The sequence below is a fragment of the Mustelus asterias genome, chromosome 7 (genome assembly GCF_964213995.1).
Source record: "Mustelus asterias chromosome 7, sMusAst1.hap1.1, whole genome shotgun sequence".
NCBI lineage: Eukaryota > Metazoa > Chordata > Chondrichthyes > Carcharhiniformes > Triakidae > Mustelus > Mustelus asterias.
The window spans coordinates 80,408,210-80,436,157 of NC_135807.1; the positions used below are offsets into that span (position 1 = coordinate 80,408,210).

The window sequence follows — 27,948 nt, forward strand, 5'->3', positions numbered from 1 at the left end:
CGATTAAATTCATTCATCAACAAACCATTATGATGATATACATGGGAAAATGCTAATTGAAAATGGTTAAACACCAATCATGAACAGGAAGTCAAGTTTGCGGACAGGAGGTAAACACATATGCAGATTTTAATATAGATGTTGTAACTCAAATAATCTTTTTACCTCTACCTTTTTGACACTTTCATCATTTCAAAGACTCTGAACATATTATATCTATTTGAGTCTTTTACAATTTCATCCTGTAAGGTTTGGAACCATTCTTTAACATTTTTCAATATGTATATTTTTTTTAAATGAGGAACGATGACTTCAACAGCATACCATCCTCCAGAACCTATTTCACTCATGACAAATTCAGCACTCAACAACAGCAGTTTCCCTGCCACTACCTATTAAATTTCTTCTCATTGCTGCAGCAAAATTACACCAAAGCTGGCATGTGGGAGCTCGGTGCTTGTACTTTAAAACAACTGGCAGAATTATACTTAGTATCAGGAACAACACAAACAAAACACTGGTAGCTAGACCTAAACATTGGAGTGGGAAGTTTTGTAGGAACCCATATTGAAGGTGACTGATAGCCGAATAGTAATTTTAAACAATTCCATGTGGGCAAGGTCCTATGGCACAAGAGAGGAAGGATAAACTAACTAAGAAAAATGTTATAGTTCCAAGCTGATGGCCAGAAATCTGCAGGCAAAGACTGACAAATGAAGGAAGATTTTAAATAATTAGCAGTACATTTCAGAAAGGTCACTTAATTGAAGCATAAACCTCAGGCAAGTTGAGTAGCACCAGAGGCATGAAATAAAATGATTAAGCTGAGGGGATCAGAGGTCAGATGAGACGAATCAACTAGAAGTATAAGTGATAGCAGGGATGACAATAAGTGATCTATAAGGTGACCAAGGTGTGCAACAGTAGTAGCTTTAACCAAAAAGGTGAAATGTCCAGTTCACATGAAATGTAAAGCAGGGGCGCAGTGTATGCTAAAGTTGGTAAAATTAAAATGCACAGAGTCTTTGCAGCAAAACAGCTCTTGAATTAAAATCCCCAGTATTAATATTTATTTGTGCATATGTGGAAGTGTTCAGATAGGATCAGCTGTTTGTTATAACCGGTTTAGTATGGAGGGAAAACTATGACACATGATGCTTTTAACAGGACTAACTAATTTATTGGCTAGCACTGCCAGAGTTGGAACTTCAAAACTAGTGGGGAAAAGAATTGTCAGAGATATGAACCCAATTGAATCTGCTCATCTTTAAACATATAGCCATCCACATTCAAATTCATCAGATTTGAAAGGTTCAATAATCATTTTGCCGATTAAAAATATTTTTCACACCTAATTATTTGCTAGGTAGCAGGGGAGGGGGTTGGAAGAGATATAGTGAAAGGTGGCAAATGACAGCTACTAATTAAAGTGGCTTCAATCTATCCACAGATGAATTTCTATATTCAATCTGAATATCAAATATTGGTATAAAAATATAAAAGTAAAAATAGTGCGATGCAAAGTATTTGGTAATGATACAGGAGATTTCATTAGTTAATGACTACATACTAAATGCTGAACATCTCCATATCTAAACAATGATTTTTCATCAATTAAGCCTTTTAAAAATATTTTGACACTTATTTTTCATATCCTCCTTCATTTCCAGTTGAGGATTTACCAAAGCTTTGCCAATGCCACTCTGTAAACAGCCTGCAAACCAATATTAAAGCAGTGAAGGGTTTGTTTATTCACTTATTGGTACATAATCTTGTGGTACTATTCTTATGGATACTTGGCATTTGATGGTATGAATCAATTGTAGTGGAATGGAGTGGCACATCAACTGCAATTCTTTGAGGTGGGGGGAGGGGATGGGAGGCAAAAACAAAAAAGGAAGCAATAGCAATAGTGACGAGCCTGGGTCAAATAGCAATCTACCCGATAATAATTGGATGTTTCGTTTGAATCTCAAATATAACAGGATGAGCAATTTCTCAGTCTACTGAAACATTCAACATGGAATTGAATTTTGGGCAGCCTCAAACCATTTCCTGGTGGACAGGAGCTCACAGTTTGACACTAATCTTGCTCAGAGAAATCCCAAAAATATAGCTTAAAAAAGGAACAGAAATTTGACATCTTCCTTCCCCAAAGTGAGGGCCACCAAGGAGGAGTATTGCTCTTCATTATGTCCTCTCACCGTTGAGAGTTACTCAAAATGTGAGCAAAATGTAGATGAGTTTCATTATCTGGTACTGACATCCTTCAACCTAAACATGAAAGTTGACCATAGGTACATGAATTATAAAACAGATTCTCTGAAGAAACTTGAAGTAATGGACAAAGGAACCCCTCTGGCCCCTTTCAAGTTTGCATTATTCGTTTTAAATTAGTTTAATAAATTTTAAAAATGAAACTAAGAAGGTATTCAACTTATTCATACTTACCTGTAGCCTCCTTTAAAAAAATGGACAATGTTACCTATTCAGAGGAATTTGAATTTAAGAACCATTGAGACAACAGTAACTCCAGGTAGGGACAAAAGAATGGAAAAACTCATGACTTATTAATAAACTACTAGAAAAAGTGAAATTTCAGTTTTGATAGAAGCTCCATGATGTGGTGCAGAGCAAATGCAGTTACATACTAATACAATATAGCTACAGTACTTTTAAGACACTTTATTACTAGTCAATTCTATAGGGGTAGCGGATGGAAATTCAGCTGGGAACTGTATCAGCACAGGAACAGTACATTATGGATACATAGGGCTACAACTATTCATTTTCCGTGAAAATTATTTGAGGAAAGTTAACAGCTGCAAACCATCTGCACACCAATATAGAACATTATGGGAGGGGAGAAATGTCTGATTTATGTAATATACAAGAAACCAAAAGATCCTCATTATCTATATAACGCTTGAAAAAAAAAACACATCTTGGATAAAAGAAAAGATTTTGTGAGTTATCAGACACAAATGCAACACCATTTTAAAGTCACTTATTGATTGTGCAAGTAGTTAAATACAGAAGCTTAACAGCTCATTTTGGGTTATAAGTTACATTTTTATTTTCTAACAATCTAAGAAGTTTGCAGCCATCAGCAATTCCAGTGCTATCTCTGGTGCAATTGGAAATTCAGGAATCTCTGTAGAACTGTTGGTGTAGCGGACCTTGTAGGTAAAATACATGCACACTTTTGATAGCACATGGGATGGAATCTCACGAAAATTTACTTCGTTCGTTTCATTTTCAGCAAACTGTCCTGAAAAATTAAAAACCAATATCAAAACATTGCATTTAAGATCTCGATTAACCCTCAACATGCAATATTTGATTATAGTACCGTGGATCATTTTGCCCTCTCAAGAACACCAAGTAGTTGTTCAGAGCCTCTACATCAATAGTTTGTGTTTTGTTTCAAATACAAAAACTCATACAACTGAGGCCACTTGCAGATAAACCAGGAAGCAGCAGAGTAAGAAGATAACACTAGACACACACCACTATTGATGTCAAAGGCATCACAATTAATTGCAACAGGTTAGCGATTACCAGTAATCTTCCTCCTCATGTATCTGTTGTTCTAACTATGCATCCTACTCTGTATCTTTCTCATGGGAGATGGGAGCATGCTGCAGTATGAACTGTGCTACAGAACTCTTAAGATTGAAAGAGTAAATGCACACTAACTTTGTTTTAGTTCCATAGTTACCCAGCAGCATTGGTGCGAACTTAGAAGCACCACTCAGGACACACACTCTCTCCCAATCAGTGATCCTCTGCTTGAGCCAATTCCTGAACTTGCAGTTAGAAACTGCAATCCACAACAAAGCTGAGAGTAAAGGTTACTTTTCTTTTCCCCTTATCACCAAATCCAATTATTTTGTTCCCCAAGCAACTATGGTTGTTGTCAGGAAGCTTTTATATATAATTTGTAATTCAAATCCAGATTTTAGGTCCAACTTTGTGCAAAAGCAAGAGTTATACATTTAATATTTTGAATTTAGGTGAATCAAGACCATGGTAGTTGCAATGGATAAAGTAATAAAGGAAGTGATTAAATTTCATAGGTATGGCAACAGAAGATTAAAATAAATTTGCATCTTGACGTAGCAGTTTCCAATCTGCCAACCTGGTTATGAATGGGCAAACTCTTTTGCACTAACAATTTAGTTTAGAATTGTCAGAATACATTTTAAACACATTCCTAGGAGAGTACTAGAATATGAAGATAATAGTAATGCTCCAAATTATTTTTACACAATTTTAGAACATGTTAAATCATGCCCACATTGTTTCTACTTCTCAACAATTAATAGTGCAAATCAAAGTGCCTGGTGGCTTTTGGCATTCACCTGCAATTTTAATTATTGCCAGCTGAACTTGTGTGGTGTGTTCATCAATAACCTGTGGTTCAGAACAAGCTTAGCTGCTGTAAAGGAGGTCATTTAATCTCTCAAAAGGGAAATATATCCCTCATTAAAACTGAAAAACTCAGGAAAGTTACCAGAGACTGGGAATATCCCCTGCCAGATCAGATTAACAAGATTATGGGGAAGAGAAAGATCAGTTGGAAGGAATGCATTTATAAAAACACTTTACATGATTATTTTTGAAGTGCAATTGTGACTAACTGTATTTATTGAACTACACTCACTCAAAGGTCACTTGCTCAGGGAGAGCAATATCTATAATAAATTTTGTGGTACCTCATTCTTTTTTTAAAAAACAGAACAGATGGGCAACCAATTGTTTCAATGCTTAGGTTGTTTCTGTTGTCTGAAGCAGTGAGTCCTAAAACTTTAAATGATTCTTCAGTATTTTGGATAACAAATGGAGATCAGTCCAAATTACAAGGAAGGAGGCCAAACAAGTAGACTTAAACTTCTGTCGAGAATATTTGTTCTCCTTTTAGAAACAAAAACTGAAACGTATGGGCACGGATCTTTTTTTTGTTAAAACCAGTACATTTAGAATTTAGGAGACAATAGTTTGTGTAAATATCAAAGATTCAAAAAAATGTTTTGGTAAAAAGCAAATTTATTTGTAATCCCAGATTCTCCCCCCACCTCAGGCTTAAACTGCAGTTTCATTATACTTACATATCCTCTTTGCCCTTTGAGGAACATAAGGCTACAGTTTCATTATAACAAGTTTACTTTCATGAAAGCTTCATTCGGAAAGCTTTATAGAACTCCATACGTTTATTAAGATTTATCGGACATTTTTGTTTAAGCATAGAGGGAGACAACTTGCATGTGAAATGCTTACAGTAAACTAATTGTGATGCTAGTGTACCTTTAAGAGGTTTTTAAAAAAAATCATGGTTGCAGCCTTGGGTTGTGTCATTGCAATGAAGGAACAAACTGTGGGCAACTCAGGTAACCGAAGTTTTTCAGCTTCCAGTTTCGTTTAGGCTGCAGTGTTCGAGGCAGTCTTAGAAGCAAGTTGGAAAAGAAGTCTCTTTCTCTCTCTGCTTTGCTTTGAAAATGTTACCAGTTAGCTGAAAGAAAGGCTTGTTGCCATGCTGCTTTGGGGAACTGATCTGAGTTTGCAAGATCATTTGAAATCAGCATTCAACCCAGGGAACTGAATTCCAGTATCATGTGAACTTTAGCCTGTCCAGTGATAAATCTATTTAAAGGGCTTTGTTTATTGGATATTGGTTTTGATTGGAACATCTGACATATATTGGTTAGGGTTATACATTATAGTGGTTGTTTTATTTCTCATTTGTAATTGATAAAAGTTCTTGCTGATGTTCTTACTATACATGTTAACTATATTCTTAAATAAACTTTGTTTGATAAAAGCTCCCTACTGGGTCTTTTGAATCACACCTGAAGTGAAATATCTTATGCTTATCCTAGCCAAATTCAAAATACAAAACTCATGATTCAGACGGGCTTCATAAAACACTTTGGAGTTTCTAACTTGAACCATAACATAATGCACTGGGATATGAACAGCCTACAAATAGGGCTAAGAGATTTAGTAATATAGATAATCAGATGCAACTTTAAATACATCACTTTCTAGCTGTAATGTTTCTGCGGTGCTCAAGATTGGCTATGCTTTAAGACAGCACTCCTCGAACCTTACTAATTATATATTAGGAGTCGTCATGTTGACAATTAATGCTTTTAGAAGCCCATCCGAGGAGTGAGGGAGGGCGTTATTTTTTGTGAAAAAGGCAAAATACTGCAGATGCTGGAGATCTAAAATAAAAATATAAAATAGTGGAAAAACTGAGCCAGTGACTGCATCTGTAGAGAAATAGGGTTACTGTTGAGTCCAATAAACACTTCTTTGGAACCCAAAGACTCATAAAAGACTTGAAATGTCAACTCTTTCTCACTCCACATGTGTTGCAAGACTGACTTGAGGTTTTTTCTTGGTTTTTGCTTTTTGTGTGTTGTTTTAGTCATGAATCTGGAATGCCAGGGGGAACACAGGACAAGTGTTTGGATTAGGGGTGGGGACGAAAAAGGGAGACGTGGGAACAGAATTAGAAGTTCCAAAAGTATAGATCCACAGTTCACTAATTGTGGGTAACTATATGACCGTATAACTTACCTGGGCCACTCAACATAGCTTTAATAGTGCCAGAAGTCAGTGCATGTTCTCGTTTTACAATAAATTCATGGCCATCAGAGGAGATCAACTTTACATACATAGCATCAGGGCCTTCACAGCCTCCATAGGTCCTCTCTTCTCCATCTGCAAAATGTTAACAGAATGTTTAATTAAACTTTCTATAGTTCATTTAATTCAAATCATTTAAAACCTATCCACCATCAACAAACAAGATTTTAATTGTAGAAACATTTAATTTAGATTAGAGTCTTTACCTAATTAGATTGGATTCTAAAACAGTGCCTTTACCTAATTTCTACATTGGAGTCAGATGGAGTATAACTGACTCCTGTATTTTTTAGAACTTGTAACTTAGTTGTCAAACAATAATGAAAGTTTTTTTTAAAAAAAAGTGAGCAGATGTTAGAGAAATATATTAGAACTAGACTGTTGCATGGCAGATACCTTCAAATGTCATGGATGCAGCAATTCAGTTAAAAGTTTAAACTATAACATTATTTGAATTAAAGTTTAGTTTTGTTGGAATTATATTTTGACAGGAACAGTGTTTATATGCTGGTAGGGTTATGGGGATAGGGCCTGGGTGGGATTGTGGTCGGTGCAGACTCGATGGGCTGAATGGCCTCCTTCTGCACTGTAGGGATTCTATTCTATTCTATGAATTTACCTGATGCGACATTGCATCTCCCAGGAATGTTCCAAATGCCACCTGAAAGCAAGGCCTGGACATCCCTGTTGTAGCACTACCAAGCATGTGCGTTTGCATTCTTTAACTTATGCTTATATTGATGGCTTTAGCATTTCAACCAACTCCTTTGAAAGAACTATCCAATTAATTCCACTCCCCTTGTTCTTTCCCAATAGAACTGAAACTCTCTCTCTCTCTGTTTACCCAATTTCCTTTTGAAAGTTACGACTGAATCCACTTCCAGCATGCTTTTATACATTGCATTCCACATCATTACAGCTCACTGAAAAAGGGTTCTCCTCATCTGCCATTTTATTTTTGCTAATTATCCTATATTAGTGCCCTTTGGTTACAACTCCTTGCCACTGGAAACAGTTTTGCCTTTTTACTCCATCAAAACCCCTCATTTTGAACTCATCTCCAAGGATGTGGTAAGAACCCAAGGATTAGAAGCCCAAAAAGGTCATTTAGCTCTTTTGAGCCAGTTCCGCCATTCAACAAGATCACAACTGATCTTCTACCTCAACTCCATTATCCTTAATCCCCTTGGGATCCAGAACTTGATCGACCTCTGACTGAATATAACAAATGACTGTGCATCCACAGCTTGCTGGGATAGAAAATTTCAAAGGTTCGCATTGCTGAGTGAAGAAATTTCTCCTCATCTCAGTCCTGAATGGCCTTCCCCTTATTCTGGGAGAAATGTCTTCTAAGCGCCTATCCTGACAAGTCTCTGATTTTTTAAAAATACGTTTCAAATTGATCACCCCTCACTCTTGTAAACTGCGGAACATAGGTCTAGTCTACTCAATAGCTCCTCAATATTTAGGGCAGCTTGGTAACAGAGTGGTTAGTACTGCTGCCTCACAGTGCCAGAGTCCCGGGTTCAACTCTGGCCTTGGGTGACTGTCTGTGTGGAGTTTGCATGTTCTTCTAGTGTCTGCATGGATTTCTTCCAGGTGCTCCTGTTTCCTCAGACTCCAGAGATGTGTGGGTTAATTTGATTGGCCATGCTAAATTGCCCCTTAGTGTCAGAGGGATTAGCAGGGTAAATATGTGGGATATGGGGATAAGGCCTGGGTGGGATTGTTGTCAGTGCAGGCTCGATAGGCTGAATGGCTTCCTTCTGCACTGTAGGGATTCTATGATTCAATCTAGGAACCAGATGAACTCCCTTTGGAGAACTAGATAAGGAGATCAAAACTGCACACTGTACTCCTGTGGCCTCACCAATGCTCCATATAATTGCAGCAAGACTTCTTTACCCATACACTTCAGTTCTTTTGTAATAAAGGCTGGCATTTGCCTTCCTAAGCTTCGGCTGCACCTGGAAATTAACTTTCAGTAATACAAGGGCATGCCGATCTCTCAAGGTAAACATTTCACTGTTTCTCACCCATGCAAAAAATATATATTTTTCCCATAAAAGTGAATAACTTCACACTTCATTTAATTTCCTTGCCCACTCAGCAACATGTCCATAACACTCTGCAAGAAAATCCCTGATGCATTGAAAATTTCAATGCAATCACCTCTTAAACCTTCCAAATTTCAGAGAATACAACCCTGCTTTTAATGTAAACCTTGAAGCCCGGGTATCAATCTAGTAAATCTATGCTGCACCCCCTCCAAGGCCAATATATTCTTTCTAAGGTAGTGCATAGTCCTCAGTTGCAATCTAACCAAGGCTTAAGGACGGAATTCCATTAACATGACATTTTAACAGTCAATGTACCTGGACACCAAAGTCTCTGAGTCTCCACAATTTCAAACTTTTTAGTCAGTTAGAAAATACCATGTTCTATTGTTTTTGAATCTAAAGTGGATGGCCTCACATTTGCCGACATGGAAACCTATTTGTCATAGTTTTGCCCATTCACCTAATCTTTGTAATGTTACACTTCCATTTACACAGCTTACAATATTAGCCACCTTTGTATCATCAGCAAGTCTGGATAAGTGGCTTTCTATTCCATCATCCAAGTCATTAACAAACATGGTGAACGAAAAGGATACCAGAGAAGATCTCATTTTGACAGAAAGTACAGAGCATATGCTGATGATAAGAAACAAAATTGCACAGCACAAATTATCCAAAGGTGCCAGGATAATACTTGCCCATTTTTGCTAAAATGATGAGCTACCGATTTTTCAAAAGAAACTCTTCTAATAGAGTCCTAAAAGAGGGAAACAAAAGAAAGTAGTGTGTTAAATATAAAGTATAGAGAAATACAACCAACACCCAAAAGCACATTTCAAAGTTATAGTTCATAATGGAATGATACCTCTCATGGTTTACCAAAGTGACAATCTGATAGCATAAGTATCTAGGTAACATGAATACAATGGAACTGTGACCATTTAATTTTCTTTTTAAGAAAGTGTTCCGAGTACTCCACTGCAAACTTGCCCAGGTGCAATAGCTGCATCTGCAACATTTCATTTTTAGTCAATAGATTTACGAGTCTGAAATCTTGCATCTGTTTCAACCCCCATACCCAGGACAAAAATTAATGGAGCAGAAGATACTGTTGAGTTGAAGCAGTTGACCAAAGCCATAGTCCAAGGCATTGCTGAAACTAGCATCCAAGCTTTTGCTGCCTCCAACATGGATTACTCCAAGGCTGTTCTATGAGCTGATCTTCCTTCCTTCCTGAACTGCAACTTACCCAAAATTCTGCCTGTATCCTATCCTAACCTACACTAAGTTATGCTCATCAGCACTGCTATCTGTGCTGACCCATAACAGTTCTGAATCCCCAAAACTCTCATCCTTCTATTTAAATCCAATAGTTAGTACTGCTGCCTCACAGCGCCATGGACCCGGATTCAATTCCGGCCTCGGGTCACTGTCTGTGTGGAGTTTGCACATTCTCCCCGTGTCTGCATAGATATCCTCCGGGTGCTCCAGTTTCCTCTCTCAGTCCAAATATGTGTGGTTTAGGTTGATTGGCCATGCTAAATTGACCCTAGAGTCAGGGGATTAGCAGGGTAAATGTGTGGGCTTGCGGGAGTAGAGCCTGGGTGGGATTTTGGTCGGTGCACAAATGATGGGCCGAATGGCCTCCTTCTGCACTGTAGGGATTCTATGATTCTAAATCCTGTAATGGATTCAGCTCTTCTCATCTCTCTAACCTTTTCTAGACCCACAGCTCCAACCCCAGTCAAGCTCATTTAGCCTCTGACTCAATCACTTGTGTATCCCTCACCTTTCCTCTGTCCACATAGTTAGTGCTCAGTCACCTTCCTAAATAGGTATGGCTCATCATCTCCTTAAAGACCTGCCTTAAAATCTACCTATTGGTCACCCCTTCCAATTTCTCCATGTTTTGGTTCGTCATTCATATTTTAAGATACTTCAGAAATGCCTGGAAATTTTAAGCAGTGTCTCCAAGCAGGCAAGGAGAGGCAAACAGGTTTGGGAAGATGTGGAGTTTAAACAGCTAAAGACATAGCTGCTAAAGAGGAGGGGTTGGGGGGGAAATGTAAAGGAGACTGAAATGTAGGAACACAGAGTTCTCTGTAGGTCTAGTGGAGATTATAGAGGTGGAAGGACAAGTGCCTGGAGGAATTTTGAACATGGGATTGAGGTTAGGATGTAGGTAGCAGGATTTTGGATCAGTTCATGTTTATGGAGGCAATTTACAACACAGTTAAGGGTAAAGATGATGTATATCTGCAGTATTGATTTAAACTAAATTACGACAGTCGGACAAAGTGACACAAACTCGATAGTATTGATATCAGGGAGTTCTCCTGCAAAAATCAGCATATGGAATGATCCTCCTGAAGTAATAGTGGAGGTAATAACCCAGAAATCATTTGAGAACTACACGATGGGGCACTGTCAGATCTTTCTGGATGGATGAGCTGAGACTGTTTCAATGGTCCTCATCTGTAATTACCTTGTGATCTAAAATGAGAGATATCTAACTCAAACAAGAGGCAGCTTGAGCGTATGCTGGAATTCTATTGGCATGATAAATCCAGATTCCAGTGGATTTTGGAATCTGAAATTGCTAAGCCAATTTCTTGTGTTGGCCTACTAAATGTGCTGAGTTAGTTTTTGCGTCAAAATGCTAATAAATGCACAAAGGCCAAACACAAAAAAAAGCTTCATAATCAAACCCCAGTCTTGGAATGTTCCTAGGGGAGGTGGTTGCATTGTGCTAATGGCATTAGGCTAGCAATCCCAAGAACCAGGGCAATGATCTGTGCACAAGGGTTCAAAGCTCACTATGGCAGCTGCTGAAACTTAAATTCAATCAATTAAATCTGGAATGGAAAACCAGCTCAAGTAACAGTGACATTGATTGTCGTAAAAACCCATCTGGTTCACTAATGTCCTCTGGGGTATCCTAGTCTGCCATCCTCACCTGTTCTGGTCTACATTTGACTCCAGGCCTACAGCAATGTGGTTGACTCCTAATTGCCCTCTGAAAATGACATGGCCAAGCCATGTTCAAGGGTAATTAGGGTTTATCAGCGATGCCCACATTCCACGGGAGAATAAACAGAAAATGTTCATACAAAAATAGTTTCAAAAACGTTGTTATTCCAAGTTTCTTTTGAACCCAAGAATGACAATAATGTGATGACAATGCAGAGGAAAACAATCAATACTGTCAACTCACCATGTCGACATTATACAGCACAGACTACCCATTTTAGATGGCAAATTTACACATTTGTTAGATAACTTCATTCCACATCACAATCTTAAATGCCCATCATAATGCTTTACTAAAAGTCTAATATCAATACTTTTCAAGTGCTGATCTAAAGACGACAATCAGTTCAGCTAGTTACTAAATTACTACCAGTACGAGGGAACAAACATCTAGTTTTGGGAACTGGAGTAATTCCAAATCTGTGGTATAGGGCAAGATTTGATCAGAATTAGGTAAAACTGAAACAAATGTACATTATGCATTTGGCTACAGCACAGCTGAAAATTTTTGATACAGGCCTGACTCAGAATGCACTTCCTCAAAATTGTGGTAACTGATTTCCAATCAGGCACTATTGTCAGCTGAAATTCAATTTATTCTGATTGCAACCGAGACCATGCCCAAATGAAACCCCCGAGCCCAAGGAAATCCCCAAAGTTGTATCCAAGCTCCAAATCTGGCAAAACAAAAACTAGGTCCACCAGGGCTGGGCAAGGCCTGTGTCAGGTTGAAACACTTGATGAAACTCTCATAAAATCTGTGCTTTTACTTCAGTGCAGTTTTGAAGGAGTGCTATATTTGATTTGATGTATTATTGTCACATGTATTAACAGTGAACAGTATTGTTTCTTGCGCGCTATACAGACAAAACATACCGTTCATAGAGAAGGAAACAAGAGAGTGCAGAATGTAGTGTTACAGTCATAGTTAGGGTGTAGAGAAAGTTCAACTTAACGCAAGGCAAGTCCATTCAAAAGTCTGACAACAGCAGGGGAGAAGCTGTTCTTGAGTCGGTCGGTACATGACCTCAGACTTTTGTATTTTTTTCCCGAAGGAAGAAGGTGGAAGAGAGAATGTCCGGGGTGCATGGGGTCCTTAATTATGCTGGCTGCTTTGCTGAGGGAGCGGGAAGTGTAGACAATGGATAGGAGGCTGGTTTGCGTGATGGATTGGGCTACATTCACAACATTTTGTAGTTCCTTGTGGACTTGGGCAGAGCAGGAGCCATACCAAGCTATGATACAACCAAAAAGAATGCTTTCTATGGTGCATCTGTAAAAGTTGGTGAGAGTCGTAGCTGACATGCCAAATTTCCTCAGTCTTCTGAGAAAGTAGTGTTGGTGGGCTTTCTTAACTATAGTGTCGGCATGGGGGGACCAGGACAGGTTGTTGGTGATCTGGACATCAAAAAACTTGAAGCTCTCAATCCTTTCTACTTCGTCCCCGTTGATGTAGACAGGGACATGTTCTCCTTTACGCTTCCTGAAGTCGATGACAACCTCCTTCGTTTTGTTGGCATTGATGGAGAGATTATTGTTGCCGTACCAGTTCACCAGATTCTCTATCTCATTCCTGTACTCTGTCTCATCATCATTTGAGATCCGACCCACTACGGTGGTGTCGTCAGCAAACTTGAAAATCGAATTGGAGCGGAATTTGGCCACACAGTCACAGGTGTATAAGGAGTATGTAAGGGGCTGAGAACACACCGACTTTCAGTTGGATTAAATTGGAGTTGTGCCTCTACATTCCCTTCAAACATCCAAACCTACATCAGGGCTTTGTGCAAAATGGTTGCTACATTGATCCACACAACCATAAGTGTACATATCAAGTATATGAAGGACTTTGGGACATTCGAGAGACGTGATAAGGATTTATATAATTGCAAGTTAGTTTATTCTTAAAATCTTGGGGAAACTGAAAGATTTCATAGAATCTATAATGCAGAAGGTGGCCATTCAGCCCATCAAGACTGTACTGATCACAGGCACTATTCCATAACCCCACACATTTACCCTGCTAATCCCCCTGACACCAGGGTCAATTTAGCATGGCCAATCTACCTAAACCACACATCTTTGGACTGCTATCAGAAATGCTGCAGACAAGGCTGTGAGCCTACACGGCTGTAGTGGGTAAATTGTTAGAAGGTATTCTGAGAGACAGGACCTACAGGCATTTAGAGGGGCAAGGACTGGTTAGGGACAGTCAGCATGGGTTTTGCGAGTCGAAAATCACATCTCAGGTATTTGATTGAGTTTTTTGAAATGGTAACCAAGGTGGTAGATAAGGGCAGTGCAGTCGACATTGTCTACATAGACTTTAGCAAGGCTTTTGACAAGGTACCACATGGTCAGTTGCTGCAAAAGGTTAAATCTCACGGGATCCAGGGTGTGGTAGCCAATTGGATACAAAATTGGCTTGATGACAGAAGACAGATGGTAGTTGTAGAGGGTTGTTTTTCAAACTGGAGGCCTGGGACCAGCAGTGTACCGCAGGGATTGGTGCTGGGTCCACTGTTATTTGTCATTTATATTAATGATTTGGATGAGAATTTAGGAGGCATGGTTAGTAAGTTTGCAGATGAGACCAAGGTTGGCAGCATAGTGGACAGTTCAGGTTATCTAGGATTGCAATGGGATCTTGATCAATTGAGCCAGTGGGCTGATGAATGGCAGATGGAGTTTAATTTTGATAAATGTGAGGTGATGTATGTTGATAGATCGAACCAGGGCAGGACATATTCAGGTAACGGTAGGGCATTAGGGAGAGTTATAAAATAAAGAGATCTAGGGGTACAGGTTCATAGCTGCCTGAAAGTGGAGTCACATGTGGACAGGGTGGTGAAGGCATTCGGCATGCTTGGTTTCATCAGTCAGAACATTGAATACAGAAGTTGGGACATCTTATTGAAGTTGTACCAGACATTGTAATGGTCACACCTGAAACACTGTGTACAGTTTTGGTTACCCTATTATAGAAAGGATATTATTAAACTAGAAAGAGTGCAGAGAAGATTTATTAGGATGCTACCGGGATTTGATGGTTTGAGTTATAAGGAGAGGCTGGATAGACTGGGACCTTTTTCCCTGGAGTGTAGGAGGTTTAAGAGTGATCTTATAGAGGTGTATAAAATAATGAGGGGCATAGATGAGGTCGATAGTCAACATCTTTTCCCAAAGGTAGGAGAGGCTAAAATTAGAAGGCATAGATTTAAAGTGAGATGGTGGAGAAAAACAAAAGAGTCTAGAGGGGCAACTTTTTCACACAGGCTGGTGAGTGTCTGGAATGAGCTGCCAGAGGTAGTAGTAGAGGCAGGTCCAATTTTGTCTTTTAAAAAGCATTTAGACAGTTACATGGGTAAGATTGGTAATAGAGGGATAATGGCCAAATGCGGACAATTGGGACCAGCTTAATGGTAAAAACTGGGCGGCATGGGCAAGTTGGGCCGAAGGGCCTGCTTCCATGCTGTAAACCTCTATGATTCTAAGTACCAGCTGAGGTTGTGATCCGGTTATGTGGTGTGAATGCTACTGGTGAGCTGAAAGCAGTAAACAAAACAGGTCAGAGTCACATCCCCAAGTCATGAAGTGGCTGGACTCTACTCTTTCCCCTCTCCACCCTCAACCTGCAGCAATCATGGAAGTAGAGAACATGCAATCTACAATTATTGAACAGCATATACTGGGTTCAATATGTACATCATATATTAAAAGAAATGCAGACAAAAACAATTACCAGTTCTGTTTTCAGCAATTTCAAAATTGCGGTCCTCAGCACGTTTTTGTTTTTAAAACAGCATCAGAAAGGTGGCCTACACTGGTCTCATTTATAGTTACTCAGTCTGAAAAAGCAGACACTCTCCCTGAAAACCAACACAAGTGGTTTCAATGTAGACTGCAAGAGAATTTACATCACCTGATTTCACATTACTTTGACCCAAATAAAACCATTTGACATTTGTCTAAAATCCATACTTCACTGTGGACCAATGTTTATTTATTTTAAAAATTTAAGTGGCACATAAAAAATATCTCCACAAACCTAATTAAACCACTGCAATACCATTTGAGCAAACACAAAACTTTAACTGCCAACAATACATTTACATTAACAATTGTGTACAAGAATGCATTGTCAACACTCATTTGATGCCCAAGAAACATCTGAATTCCCAAAATGTATTTTAAGCCTCCAAATCTATTTGAAATGTATTCATTTGTCCTGTTTCTCCTCAAGGCAAAAGTTCAAGTTTGGTTTGATCAAGACAATATTACGATTGTATAAAAATAGCTCCGGGCTTCACTGCTCAGATCCACCAACATTTCTAATGCACATGTTGAACCATAAAGAAAGACTTTTTAGTGCCTTTCATGATCTCAGGGTGTTAAAAAGTGCTTTATAGATGTACTTTTGGAGTGGACTCTGCTGTAATGTAGAAAATATGATAGTCAATTTTCACACAGAAAACTCCCACAAGCAGCAAAGTGATAATGATGCAACCATCTGTTTTGGCGATGTTGATTGAGGGATACATATTAACCAGCCACTGGGAATAACTCCCGTACTCTTCATTTAAATCCGCCCGAGTGCACCACAGGGCCTTGACATTTAGGAAGGACAGGAAGATAGGAAAAGGTTGAGGGATGGGTCTGTTAATTAACGATGGTGTTAGGACAATAGAGGGATGACAAGTTCAGGAAACCAGGATGTAGAAATGGTTTGGGCAGAAATGATAAAGTCAAGAAGTCACTTGTGGGAGTGGTGAATGGATCCCTGAACAGTAACCACATGGTAGGATGGAGTATAAAGGAAGAAATAATGGAAACTTATCAGAAAGATGGAGTGATAATCATGGGGATTTTAATGCACATATAGACTGGAAATGTTAAGTGGGCAAAGGGTGCCTAGATGAGCTTGTTGAATGTTTTCAGGATAGTTTCTTGGAACAGCACATTCTGGAACCAACTGGAGGCGCTATGCGAGACCTGGCACTGTGCAATGAGATGGAATTAATTAATGACCCCCATAGTGAAGGCACCCCTTAGTAGCAGCAATCATGATGTGATAGAATTTTACATCGCTGGAGGGAGAGAAGAGTGGGTCCAGGACTAGTATTTTAACTTAAATAAGGGCAATTATGAGGGCACGCAAGCACAGCTAACTCAAGTGAACTGGCAAATTAAGGTAATGGATAGGTCAATAGAAATGCAGTGGCAAACATTTAAAGGGATATTTTGGAATACACAGGATACATTCCAACGAGAAAGAAAAATTTGAATTGGGGACCCACCATCCATGGTTAACTAAAGCCAAAAAGATCGTATCTAATGTGAAGAAACAATTGCTCAAGGATTGGACAGTAATGTTTCCCTCCGTATTAAGTTATTATTTTCTTTTTTTAAGAGTGCGAGAAAGCTAGCCAGAAATATAAAGGCATAGGAACAGTTTCTACAGATATTTAAAAAGAGAGTTAACAAAGTGAGCATTGCGGTCCTATAGAAAGCGAGTCTGGGGACTGACAGAAAACAAAGAGATAGCAGATGAATTAAACAGTTATTTTGCATCAGTCTTCACTAAAGCACTGCTGCCTCACAGCGCCAGGGACTCATGTTCGATTCCCGGTTTAGGTCACTGTCTGTGTGGAGTTTGCATGTTCTCCCCATGTCTGTGTGGGCTTCCTCTGGGTGCTCCAGTTTCCTCCCAGTCTGAAAGACGTGCTGATTAGGTGCATCTACCCGAACAGGTGCCAGATTGTGGCGACTGGAGGAATTTCACAGTGACTTTGTTGCAGTGTTAATATAAGCCTTACTTGTGACTAATAAATAAAACTTTGAAGAGGATATAAGTTGCATCCCAGAAATAGCTGTAAATCAGGAAATGGAAGGGAGGGAAGAATTCAAGAAAATTACAATCGGTAGGGGAATGGTATTGATCAAATTGTTGAAGCTGCAGGCTGACAAGTCCCCATGTTCTGGTAGATTTCATGATGTGGAGATGCCGGCGTTGGACTGGGGTAAACTTCTTACTGGTAGATTTCATCCAAGGATGCGGAAAAGAATGGCTCATGTGACAGTTGATGCATTGATTTTAATTTTCCAAAATTCCACAGCTTTGGGGAAGGTTCTATTTGATTGGAAAATAGTGAAGTAACTCCTGGAGCCAGAAGGCAGGAAACTCCAGGCCAGTTAGCCTGTCATTGGGAAAATGTTTGAAAATATTACTAAAGATGTGATAAGAGGGCATATGGATAAATTCAAAGGTACTTAGGCAAAGCCAAGATGGTTTTGTGAAAGGAAAATCATGTTTAACAAATTTATCGGAGTTCTTTGAAATAGTAACATTTGCTGTGGGATAAAGGGGAACCTGGTAGATATACACGATTTCCAGAGGGCATTTGATAAGGTGCCAAATCCAAGATCACCGCAGAAAATTAAAAGCACACAATGTAGGGGGTAACATACTGGCATGGATAGAAGATTGTTGCCTGTTACCTAGCCAGACTAGGCATAAGTGGGTCATTTTCTGTTGGCAGGATGCAACGAGTGGTGTGCCACAGGAATCAGTGCTGGGGCCTCAAACCTTTTGCAATTTATCTCAATGACGGATGAAAGAACCAAAAGTATGACTATTAAATTTGCTGATGATACAAAGGTAGGAAGGAAAGAAGCTGTGAGGAGGACATAAGGAGACTGACAAGGGGAAATAGATAAATTAAATGAGTGCCAAAAATTTCATCTTGTGGCAAGGTGTTATCACTGTGCTACGTGGGGTAGACCAAGAACAGATCTAGCAACTGAAAACTGCTCATCTGAATGAGACCTGGAGGGATATTTGAAACTGATGGTGCTCCCATGCACCTTCGACCTTTGTTCTTTGTGTGACCACAGTTGTTCAGCGGGTAGCACACTCACTCGAGTCAGAAAGTTATGGATTCAAGATCCACTCTGGGGGACTAAAGCACATAACGTAGGATGCCATTAGTTACCAAATAAACCTGTTGGACTTTAACCTGGTGTTGTTAAAACTCTTACTGTGTTTACCCCAGTCCAACCCCAGCATCTCCACATCATGAGATCTTTAAACCAGGGTGCCATCTTCACTGCTTTGGTATTTTCAACTTTTATTCACAGAATATTCAACTTTTATTCACCAGACGAGTAAACATACGGAGTAGGAATGTGATAGGACCAGAACAGCATAGGAGGCAGCCATTTAGCTCATTGCATCTTGCGCTGAGTCTGCAAGGAAAAACTAAAAACTAATCCTGCTTCCCTGTTCTCCACATCATGACTTTCCCAGCATCGGCAGGGAAAAGACAAAAACTAATCCCGCTTCCCTGTTCTTTCCCAGAGTTCTGTAGCCTCTTTCAATTCAAATGCTTATCCACTTTCCACTTGAATAGAATGGACTCTGCCTTAACAATTCTGCAGGGCAAAACATTCCACATTCAAACAATGTTTCTAATTTTATTCATCACAATTTAAAATTCTTTGTTAATGATTCCTCAACCAGATGAAACAAAATTTCCCTACTCACCCAGCAAAATTTAAATCCCCATTAAATCTGCATTTATCCTTCTCTTCATCTGAGATAGTCTCTGTGGTGAACCATCGTTGGTTCCCACTGTGGGATTGTTCTAATGTTGTTGTTGGGTTGTTCTAATGTTGTTGTTGGGCTAGGGTGGGATTGATACACCTGTGGTTGTAACTGTTGTGGCACATCCCAGTCGGGCTCCGCCTCCTGGGAGAGGTATAAGACCCCCTGCTCGGGCGGGACCTCTTCAGTCTGGGATAGTGTGTTAAAGTTCTGATAGTTCCATTGTTAGTCAATAAAAGCCTTCTTTTACCAAAGCTTTGTGCCTCGTGTCAAATTGATGCACATCAGTCTCCATCTCAACTTGGTCCTCAAAAACTGTTGTTTCTTATCTGTTATGTCATCTAAGTAAATCTATACTGTACATGCTTTAATAGTTTAGTTTATCAATAATGGAACAGCTAAACTATACACACTATTGTGACCTAATCATCGCAATGTACAAATTTAGTAATTCTTTTACTCTAGTACTCTGTGCCCCAATTTATGAAACCTGTAAAGGAAAAGTAATTTGCGATTACAGATGGACACGGTTTAGCAGGGATGCCTGGGTTAAGCTAATTCTAATTCAGAATTTGCAGCAACAAATGGGGATTTGTCTAACCTTTACCAATTTGGCTTGTTGAGAGGGGAAGAGGTGAACTCAATAATCTGCATATAGAACAAATTCAATTAAACATACAGCAAGATTGGTATTCTTGCTGATATTTGATATGGAATTTCAAAAGTAATTTCACAACTAATTTGCTAAATCTGCAGTTATTTATGTATCTAAATCCACAAATTATTTTCTTTAGAACAGAGAAGCCTGAGTGGGGACATGATTGAGGTATATAAGATTATGAGGCTTATGGACAGGGTGAGTAGGGAGCAGCTGTTCCTCTTGGTTGAGGGGTCAACCATGAGGGCATAGGAGATTCAGAGGGATTTGAGATTTTTTTCTTCCACTCACAGGGTGGTGGGAATCTGGAATGCACTGCCTGGGAAGGTAGTGGAGGCCGGAAACCTTACAACCTTTAAAAATTATTTGGATGAGCACTTGAAATGTCATAACATTCAAGGATATGGGACAAATGCAGGAAAATGGAATTAGCACGTCTTTAGTGGTAGTTATTGTCAGTGCAAGATTTGATGGGCCGAAGGGCCTTTTCTGTACTGTATAACTCAACCTACTTACACAAGCTAATACAGATTGTAAATTGGATGCAAGCAAAACACCTCATTATTTATTACAAGATTATGCTGCTGTATGAGAGAGTACTGTAGTTCTACAGAAAAGTTACACTAAGCTGCACCCTTATTCTCACTGAGCTCCTCCAGTCACCCAGTGTATCAATTGATCCCCGGTCATGCCCAATCTTGACTGGGCAATTTCTTCCAGCTATACATCCCAACAGTACTCTTCACTACACTATGGCTCTTGTTTGCTCCCTTTACTTGTCTGCCAATCCTTCAGTCATTCTTTCCATCAAACCATTTCTCGCAAAACTCATCTCTTGGTCTCCCCTTCCACCCATCCATACCTAATTCTCTTCAATAAACACCATTAATTGTTTTCTACATAAGGGATATTTTACAAGCTTCAGCTGTTGGTTGCAAAAAAAACAGAAATGCTGTAATGCATAAACATGGGATTAAAAACAAAAAACAAATAACCAAGCTCTCTACTACTTCAAGAATGACGGTACACAATTACAGTACACCACAATATGTGGGTGTCCCATTTCCAACCTTTTAATTATTAGAATATTAATTTTCCATCACAAAGGATACACAAACTCCAATGCAATACTGTTTGACATTCAGTTACCAGGATCCACAATCTAAAATGGCGGATCACACTGGAACCTATGCAATAGTATGGTTAATGCAATGTATTGTGCCAGACCCAGTTTATTTCATTGACTCAAAACATTTGGCTGAATAACAGGTTTAAATTCTGAGCATCTTTGATAATTCAGGTCATTGCACACTTCAAAAATTAGTTACCATCATGACCTGCCCTACAAAACCTATATTTGTAGCTTTTTAAGCTTCCCCTCAAATTACAATGCAATTTGTGGTTTGGTTTCTGGCTTTTTCCATCAGCTCAAGGATTCCCCACTCTTACCAATGACTTCTTGCTTAATTGTCTGCTTCTGCGGCCTAGTTTCCAGGGAGCAGTCAGAAGGCGGAGTAGAGCAGCACAGAGCGAGTATAAAAAACTAACTTACCTTGGGGATTCCATTGAGAGTATACATAGTAGCTGAAAATAAACCGAATAAGTCACGTCACAGGAAAACTGTGACCTGATTGGCTGGTAGGAAATATGTACTAAATTTGAAAAAGAACACTGCAAAACTAATTCATACATTAAATAACTAAGTAGAGATGGCTGGGCAGGTGATGTGCTGTAGCTGTATGATGTGGGAGCAGGCAGATCCCATTGCAAGTTGCAGTGACCATGTCTGCAGCAAGTGTTGGTTCCTCGAAGAACTTCGGCTCAGAATTGATGAGCTGGAGTCTGAGCTTCAGACACTGCAGCACATCCGGGAAGAGGAGAGTTACCTGGACACTGTTTCAGGAGGTGATCACACCCAGTAGATTAAGTACCCCTAATTTGGTCAGTGGTCAGGGACAGCAGGGTGTCACTGCAAGTGAGGCAGGTAGAGGGATCCTGAATTCAGGAATGGAGGAGCCCCAGCTCTTGATCTTGTCCAACAGGTACGAGGTGCTTGCTCCCTGTGTGGATGAGGAAAAGGGCCTTAGGGAGGATGAGCTAGCCGACCACTGCACCGTGATATAGGTGGCCATTCAAGGGGAGGGAGCAAAAAGACGTGGTAATTGTTGGGGATTTTATAATTAGGGGGATTGATAGCAACCTTTGTAAACCAGATTGAGAGTCCCGCATGATACGTTGCTTGCCTGGTGCCAGGACGAGGGACATCTCTGACCGGCTTGAAAAGATATTGCAGTGGGAGGGGGAGGATCCAGTTGTTGTGGTCCACGTTGAGATAAACAACATAGGCAAGACTAGGAAACAGGACCTTTTTGGGGACTATCAAGCACTAGGAACTAAATTAAAGAACAGGTCCTCAAGGTCACAGGTGGAGATGGTGGTGAAGAAGGCATATGGCATGCTTGCCTTTATAGGACGGGGCATAGAGTATAAAAGTTGGGGTCTGATGTTGCAGATGTATAGAACGTTGGTTCGGCCGCATTTGGAATACTGCGTCCAGTTCTGGTCGCCACACTACCAGAAGGATGTGGAGGCTTTGGAGAGAGTACAGAGGAGGTTTACCAGGATGTTGCCTGGTATGGAGGGGCTTAGTTATGAGGAGAGATTGGGTAAACTGGGGTTGTTCTCCCTGGAAAGACGGAGGATGAGGGGAGACTTAATAGAGGTGTATAAAATTATGAAAGGCATAGATAGGGTGAACGGTGGGAAGCTTTTCCCCAGGTCGGTGGTGACGTTCACGAGGGGTCATAGGTTCATGGTGAAGGGGGGGGAGGTTTAACACAGATATCAGAAGGACATATTTTACACAGAGGGTGGTGGGGGCCTGGAATGCGCTGCCGGGCAAGGTGGTGGAGGCGGACACACTGGGAATGTTTAAGACTTATCTAGATAGCCATATGAACGGAGTGGGAATGGAGGGATACAAAAGAATGGTCTAGTTTGGACCAGGAAGCGGCACGGGCTTAGAGGGCCGAAGGGCCTGTTCCTGTGCTGTATTGTTCTTTGATTATAATCTCTGGATTACTACCCGAGCCACGTGCAAATTGGCATAGGGATGAGAAAATTAGGGAAGTAAACATGTCGCTGAAGGAGTGGTACCAGAAAGAGGGATTCCATTTCATGGGGCATTGGCATGAGTATTGGAACAGGAGGGGTCTGTATCATTGGGATGATCTTCACCTGAACCGAGCTGGGACCAGTGTTCTAGCGAAAGGTTAAATAGGGTAGTCACAAGGACTTTAAACTAGCAAGTGGAAGAGAAGAGAGGGGTTAAACTATGGTAAATATAATGGTTAATATGAAGTAAAGCAGCAGGTTAGCATGTGGGGAAGAGGTTTCAACTACATAGAAAATGAAAAAAAGTTAAAAGAAAGGAGAACTCAGATGTTATTAATGGAGGTGTTAGGATTCAAAGGGGTATAAAGACTAGCAGAAGGGCACTTTACCCAAATGCTCATTGCATTCGAAACAGTAAACGAGTTGACAGCACAAATCATCGCGAATGAGTATGATTTAGTGGTCATTACAGCGACATGGTTGCAGGGAGGTCATGACTGGGAGTTAAATATCCAGGGGTATCAGACTATTTGGAAGGACAGACAGGAAGTAAGGGAGGTGGTATGGCTCTGATATTTAAAGATGACATCAGGGCGGTAGTGAGAGATGATATAGGTTCTATGGAGAAAAAGGTTGAATCCATTTGGGTGGAAATTAGAAATAGTAAGGAGAAAAAGTCACTAATAGGCATAGTCTATAGGCCACCAAATAATGACATCATGGTGGGGTGAACAATAAACAAAAATAACTGATGCATGCAAAAACGGTACGGCAATTATCATGGGGACTTTAATCTACATGTCGATTGGTCAAACTAGGTCGGTCAAGGCAGCCTTGAAGAGGAGTTCATGGAACGTATCCGCAATAGTTTCCTTGAACAGAATGTAATGGAACCTACGAGGGAGCAAGCTATCCTAGATCTGGTTCTGTGTAATGAGACGGGAATAATTAATGATCTCACAGTTAGGGATCCTTGGAAGGAGTGATCGCAGTATGGTTGAATTTAAAATACAGATGGAGTGTGAGAAGGTAAAATCCAATACTAGTGTCTTGTGCTTAAACAAAGGAGACTAATTGGGACAAGGGAGGAGTTGCCCAAGGTAGACTGGGAGCAAAAACTTTATGGTGGGACAATTGAGGAACAGTGGAGGACTTTCAAAGCGATTTTTCACAGTGCTCAGCAAAAGTATATACCAGTGATAAGGAAGGACTGTAGAGACACGACACGGTGGCACAGTGGTTAGCACTGCTGCCTCACAGCGCCAGGATCCCGGGTTCAATTCCGGCCTCAGGTCACTATCTGTGTGGAGTGTGTCCTGACACACTGCCTGTGTCCTCCGGGTGCTCCGGTTTCCTCCCACAGTCCAAAGATGTGCGGGTTAGGTGGATTGGCCATGTTAAATTGACCCTAGTGTCAGGGGGATTAGCAGGGTAAATATGTGGGATTACAGGAACAGGGCTTGGGTGGGATTGTGGTTGGTGCAGACTCAATGGGCCGCATGGCCTCCTTCTGCACTTTAGGGATTCTATGAAAAAGGAAGAATCAGCCATGGATATCTAAGGAAATAAAGGAGGATATCAAATTGAAAGAAAATGCATACAAAGTGGCAAAGTTTAGTGGGAATCTAGAGGATTGGGAAATCTTTAAAGGTCAACAGAAAGCCACGAAAAAAGCCATAAAGAAAAGTAAGATAGATGAGAGTAAACTAACTCAGAATATAAAAACAGATAACAAAAGTTTCTACAAATATATAAAAAGAAAAAGAGTGGCTAAGATAAACATTGGTCCTTTAGAGGATGAGAAGGGGGGTTTAATAACAGGAAGTGAGGAAATGGCCATGACATTGAACAGTCTTCACAGTGGAAGACACAAATAACATGCCAAAAATTGATGACAAAGTGGCTATGGCAGGTGAGGACCTAGAAATGATTATCACTAAAGTAGTGTAGGGCAAGCTAATGGGGCTAAAGGTAGCCTCGTCTCCTGGCCCTGATGGAATGCATCCCAGGGTACTAAGAGATGGCGGGGGGAAATAACAAATGCACTAGTGGTAATTCACTGGACTCTGGAGCGGTTCCAAGAAATATTGGAAAACAGAAAATGTAACGCCACTGTTTAAAAAAGGAGGTAGACAAAAGGGGGGTAACAATAGGCCAGTTAGCTTAACTTCTGTAGTGAGGAAAATGCTTGAATCTATCATCAAGGAAGAAATAGTAAGACATCTGGATAGAAATTGTCCCATTAGGAAGGCGCAGCATGGCAGGTCTCGTTTAACTACTTTACTGGAATTCTTTGAGGACAGTATGAGCGCAGTGGACAATAGGGAACAGGTGGATGTACTGTATCTGGATTTCCTGAAGGCATTTGACAAGGTGCCGCACAAAAGGCTGCTGCATAAGATAAAGGTGCACGGTGTTATGAGCAATGCATTAGCATGGAGAGAGGATTGGTTAACTAACGAAGCAAAGAGTGGGGGTAAATGGGTGTTTTTCTGGTTGGCGATCAGTTAATAGTGGTGTGCCTCAAGGATCAGTGTTGGGATCGCAATTGTTTACAATTTACATAGATGATTTGGAGTTGGAGACCAAGTGTAGTGTGTCAAAGTTCGCAGGTGACATTAAGGTGAGTGGCAGAGCAAAGTTTGCAGAGGACACAAAGTCTGCAAAGGGATATAGATAGTTTGAGTCTGGCAGATGGAGTACAATGTTGGTAAATGTGAGGTCATCCATTTTGGTAGGAACAACAGCAAAATTGACTTTTGTAAAAAATTGCAGCATGCTGCTGTGCAGAGGGACCTGGGTGTCCTTGTGCATGAATCACAAAAAGTTGGTTTGCAGGTGCAGCAGATAATTAAGGTGGCAAATGGAATTTTGACCTTCATTGCTAGAGGGATGGAGTTTAAAAACAGAGGTTATGTTGCAGCTGTATAAGATGCTGGTGTGGCCACACCTAGAGTACTGCATACAGTTTTGGTCTCCTTATTTGAGAAAGGATATGCTGGCACTGGAGGGGGTGCAGAGAAGGTTCACTAGGTTGACTCCAGAGTTGAGAGGGTTAGCGTATGAGGAAAATAAGCAGACTGGGACTATACTCATTAGAATTTAGAAGAATGAGAGGGGGATCTTATAGAAACATAAAATTATGAAGGGAATAGATAAGATAGAAGCAGGGAGGTTGTTTCCACTAGCAGGTGATACTAGAACGAGGGGGAGTAGCCTCAAAATAAAGGGGAGCAGATATAGGACTGAGTTGAGGAGCAACTTCTTCACCCAAAGGGTTGTGAATCTGTGGAATTTCCTGCCCAGTGAAGCAGTTGAAGTTGCATCACTGAATGTTAAGACAAAGATAGATTCTTGATCAGTAAAGGAATTAAGGGTTATGGTGAATGGGTGGGTAAGTGAAGCTGAGTCCATGAAAAGGTCAGCCATGATCTTATTGGATGACAGAGGGATGACTTGAGGGACCAGATGGCCTACTCCTGCTCCTAGTTCTTATGTCTACAAATCAACTTCCATCAGATTGTCCTTCCTAAATCCATTCAATTTGAGTGGAACGATTGAATCAATATATCCAAATGGCTTTCATGCCATGAAAAACTTTACAATTGTTTTTTTTTAACGGTTTGTACATGTTCCTAACAGCTACCATCTTCTGCAACAATGAATATTCTTAGCCTGTCTCCCCTAACCTCGGCTAGAATTCCCTTCGGAATAGTCACTTGCTTATTCAAACTTGTATGTTTCCAAAAAAAAAACCCGAAACTGCAATGAGGGACCTTAAACCTGAAGAGGAAAGTAAATCAACACATCTTATAATAAATAGGTGAAAGTACTATTGAGTTAACTAACATAATTATACTTTCTACATTAGATTGGACACACACTATGATACATTTTGGAAGATAAGATGCATCAATACTGGGATTAACAATGTCAGGTTAACTGAGTAAACGCCAATGCCCTGATACCACTTCACGGTGACTGAAGTTGTTTTACTCTCACCTACTAGAAGCTGAAGGCCGAGACGCCCTGAAACTACCCACTCCCCCGCCAAAACGGGGGATAGACAGAGCGGAGCGATGGCCTGCAGCTCGGGTAGTGAAAACCGGCCGGGGCCGCGGTCCCCGCTTCACTCACCGCTCCTTAAAGGGACGGGCTCCGGCGGGTAACCCAGCAGCCAGAGGACGAGGCAGCGGCCGGGGCCTGGCCCTCCTTTTACCGAGAGTCCGACAGCCGCACCCTGGGCCGGGACAGTAAGAACCACCCGCTTCCCCCTCACCGGCTGATTTGAAAGGCGGACATTTACCAGGAAACCGCGCCGAGCCCACGGCCTCCTCGTCTTCAGGATCCAGGAGCCCTGACCCGGAAACACACCGAACACTTCCGGCAGCGACACTGCTCCAGGAGAGAGAAATTCATTCACTGTCTGCAGTTGTTCCAATCTATAAACCAGGGAGCCTAGCCCAGCTCAGCTCAGCTCAGCCCAGGGGGGTGGGGGGGTGTAATAAAAATAAATTATTTGATTTATTATTGTCACATGTATTAGTATACAATGAAAAGCATTGTTTCTAGTGTGCTATACAGACAAAGCATACCGTTCATAGAGAAGGAAAGGAGAGGGTGCAGAATATAGTGTTACAGTCATAGTTAGGATGTAGAGAAAAATCAACCCATTCAAAAGTCCATTCAAAAATGGCAACAGGGAAGAAGCTGATCTTGAGTCGGTCGGTACGTGACCTCAGACTTTTATATCTTTTTCCCGACAGAAGATGGTGGAAGAGAGACTGTCCAGGGTGCGTGGGGTTCTTAATTATGCTGGCTGCTTTGCC

General features: G+C 40.6%; 1 protein-coding gene across 4 annotated transcripts; it reads right to left on the reverse strand.

Annotated features, from left to right (window-relative positions):
• Window positions 1–111: 111 nt before the first annotated feature.
• On the reverse strand, window positions 112–27,520 carry LOC144495812 (elongin-C). 4 transcript variants are annotated; one of them, XM_078216323.1, is made up of 4 exons: window positions 27,426–27,520; window positions 9,413–9,471; window positions 6,586–6,729; window positions 112–3,271 (listed from the first exon to the last, which is right to left on the reverse strand). In XM_078216323.1, exons 2-4 carry the CDS (start codon window positions 9,414–9,416, stop codon window positions 3,081–3,083), a joined length of 339 nt encoding a protein of 112 aa, XP_078072449.1. In that variant the 5' UTR covers window positions 9,417–9,471; window positions 27,426–27,520; the 3' UTR covers window positions 112–3,080. The 4 variants fall into 4 exon arrangements, with proteins under 4 accessions (XP_078072449.1, XP_078072451.1, XP_078072453.1 ...); XM_078216325.1 differs by having other exon boundaries at window positions 27,399–27,478; XM_078216327.1 differs by having other exon boundaries at window positions 27,257–27,462.
• Between the last annotated feature and the right edge of the window lie 428 nt (window positions 27,521–27,948).

Bases quoted from the DNA above. Each gene is read 5' to 3' on its own strand.
- LOC144495812 (XM_078216323.1), bottom strand. The intron at 3,272-6,585 runs GTAAGTTATACG...TTAATTTTTCAG, and splicing joins AGCTATGTTGAGTGGCCCAG to GACAGTTTGCTGAAAATGAA.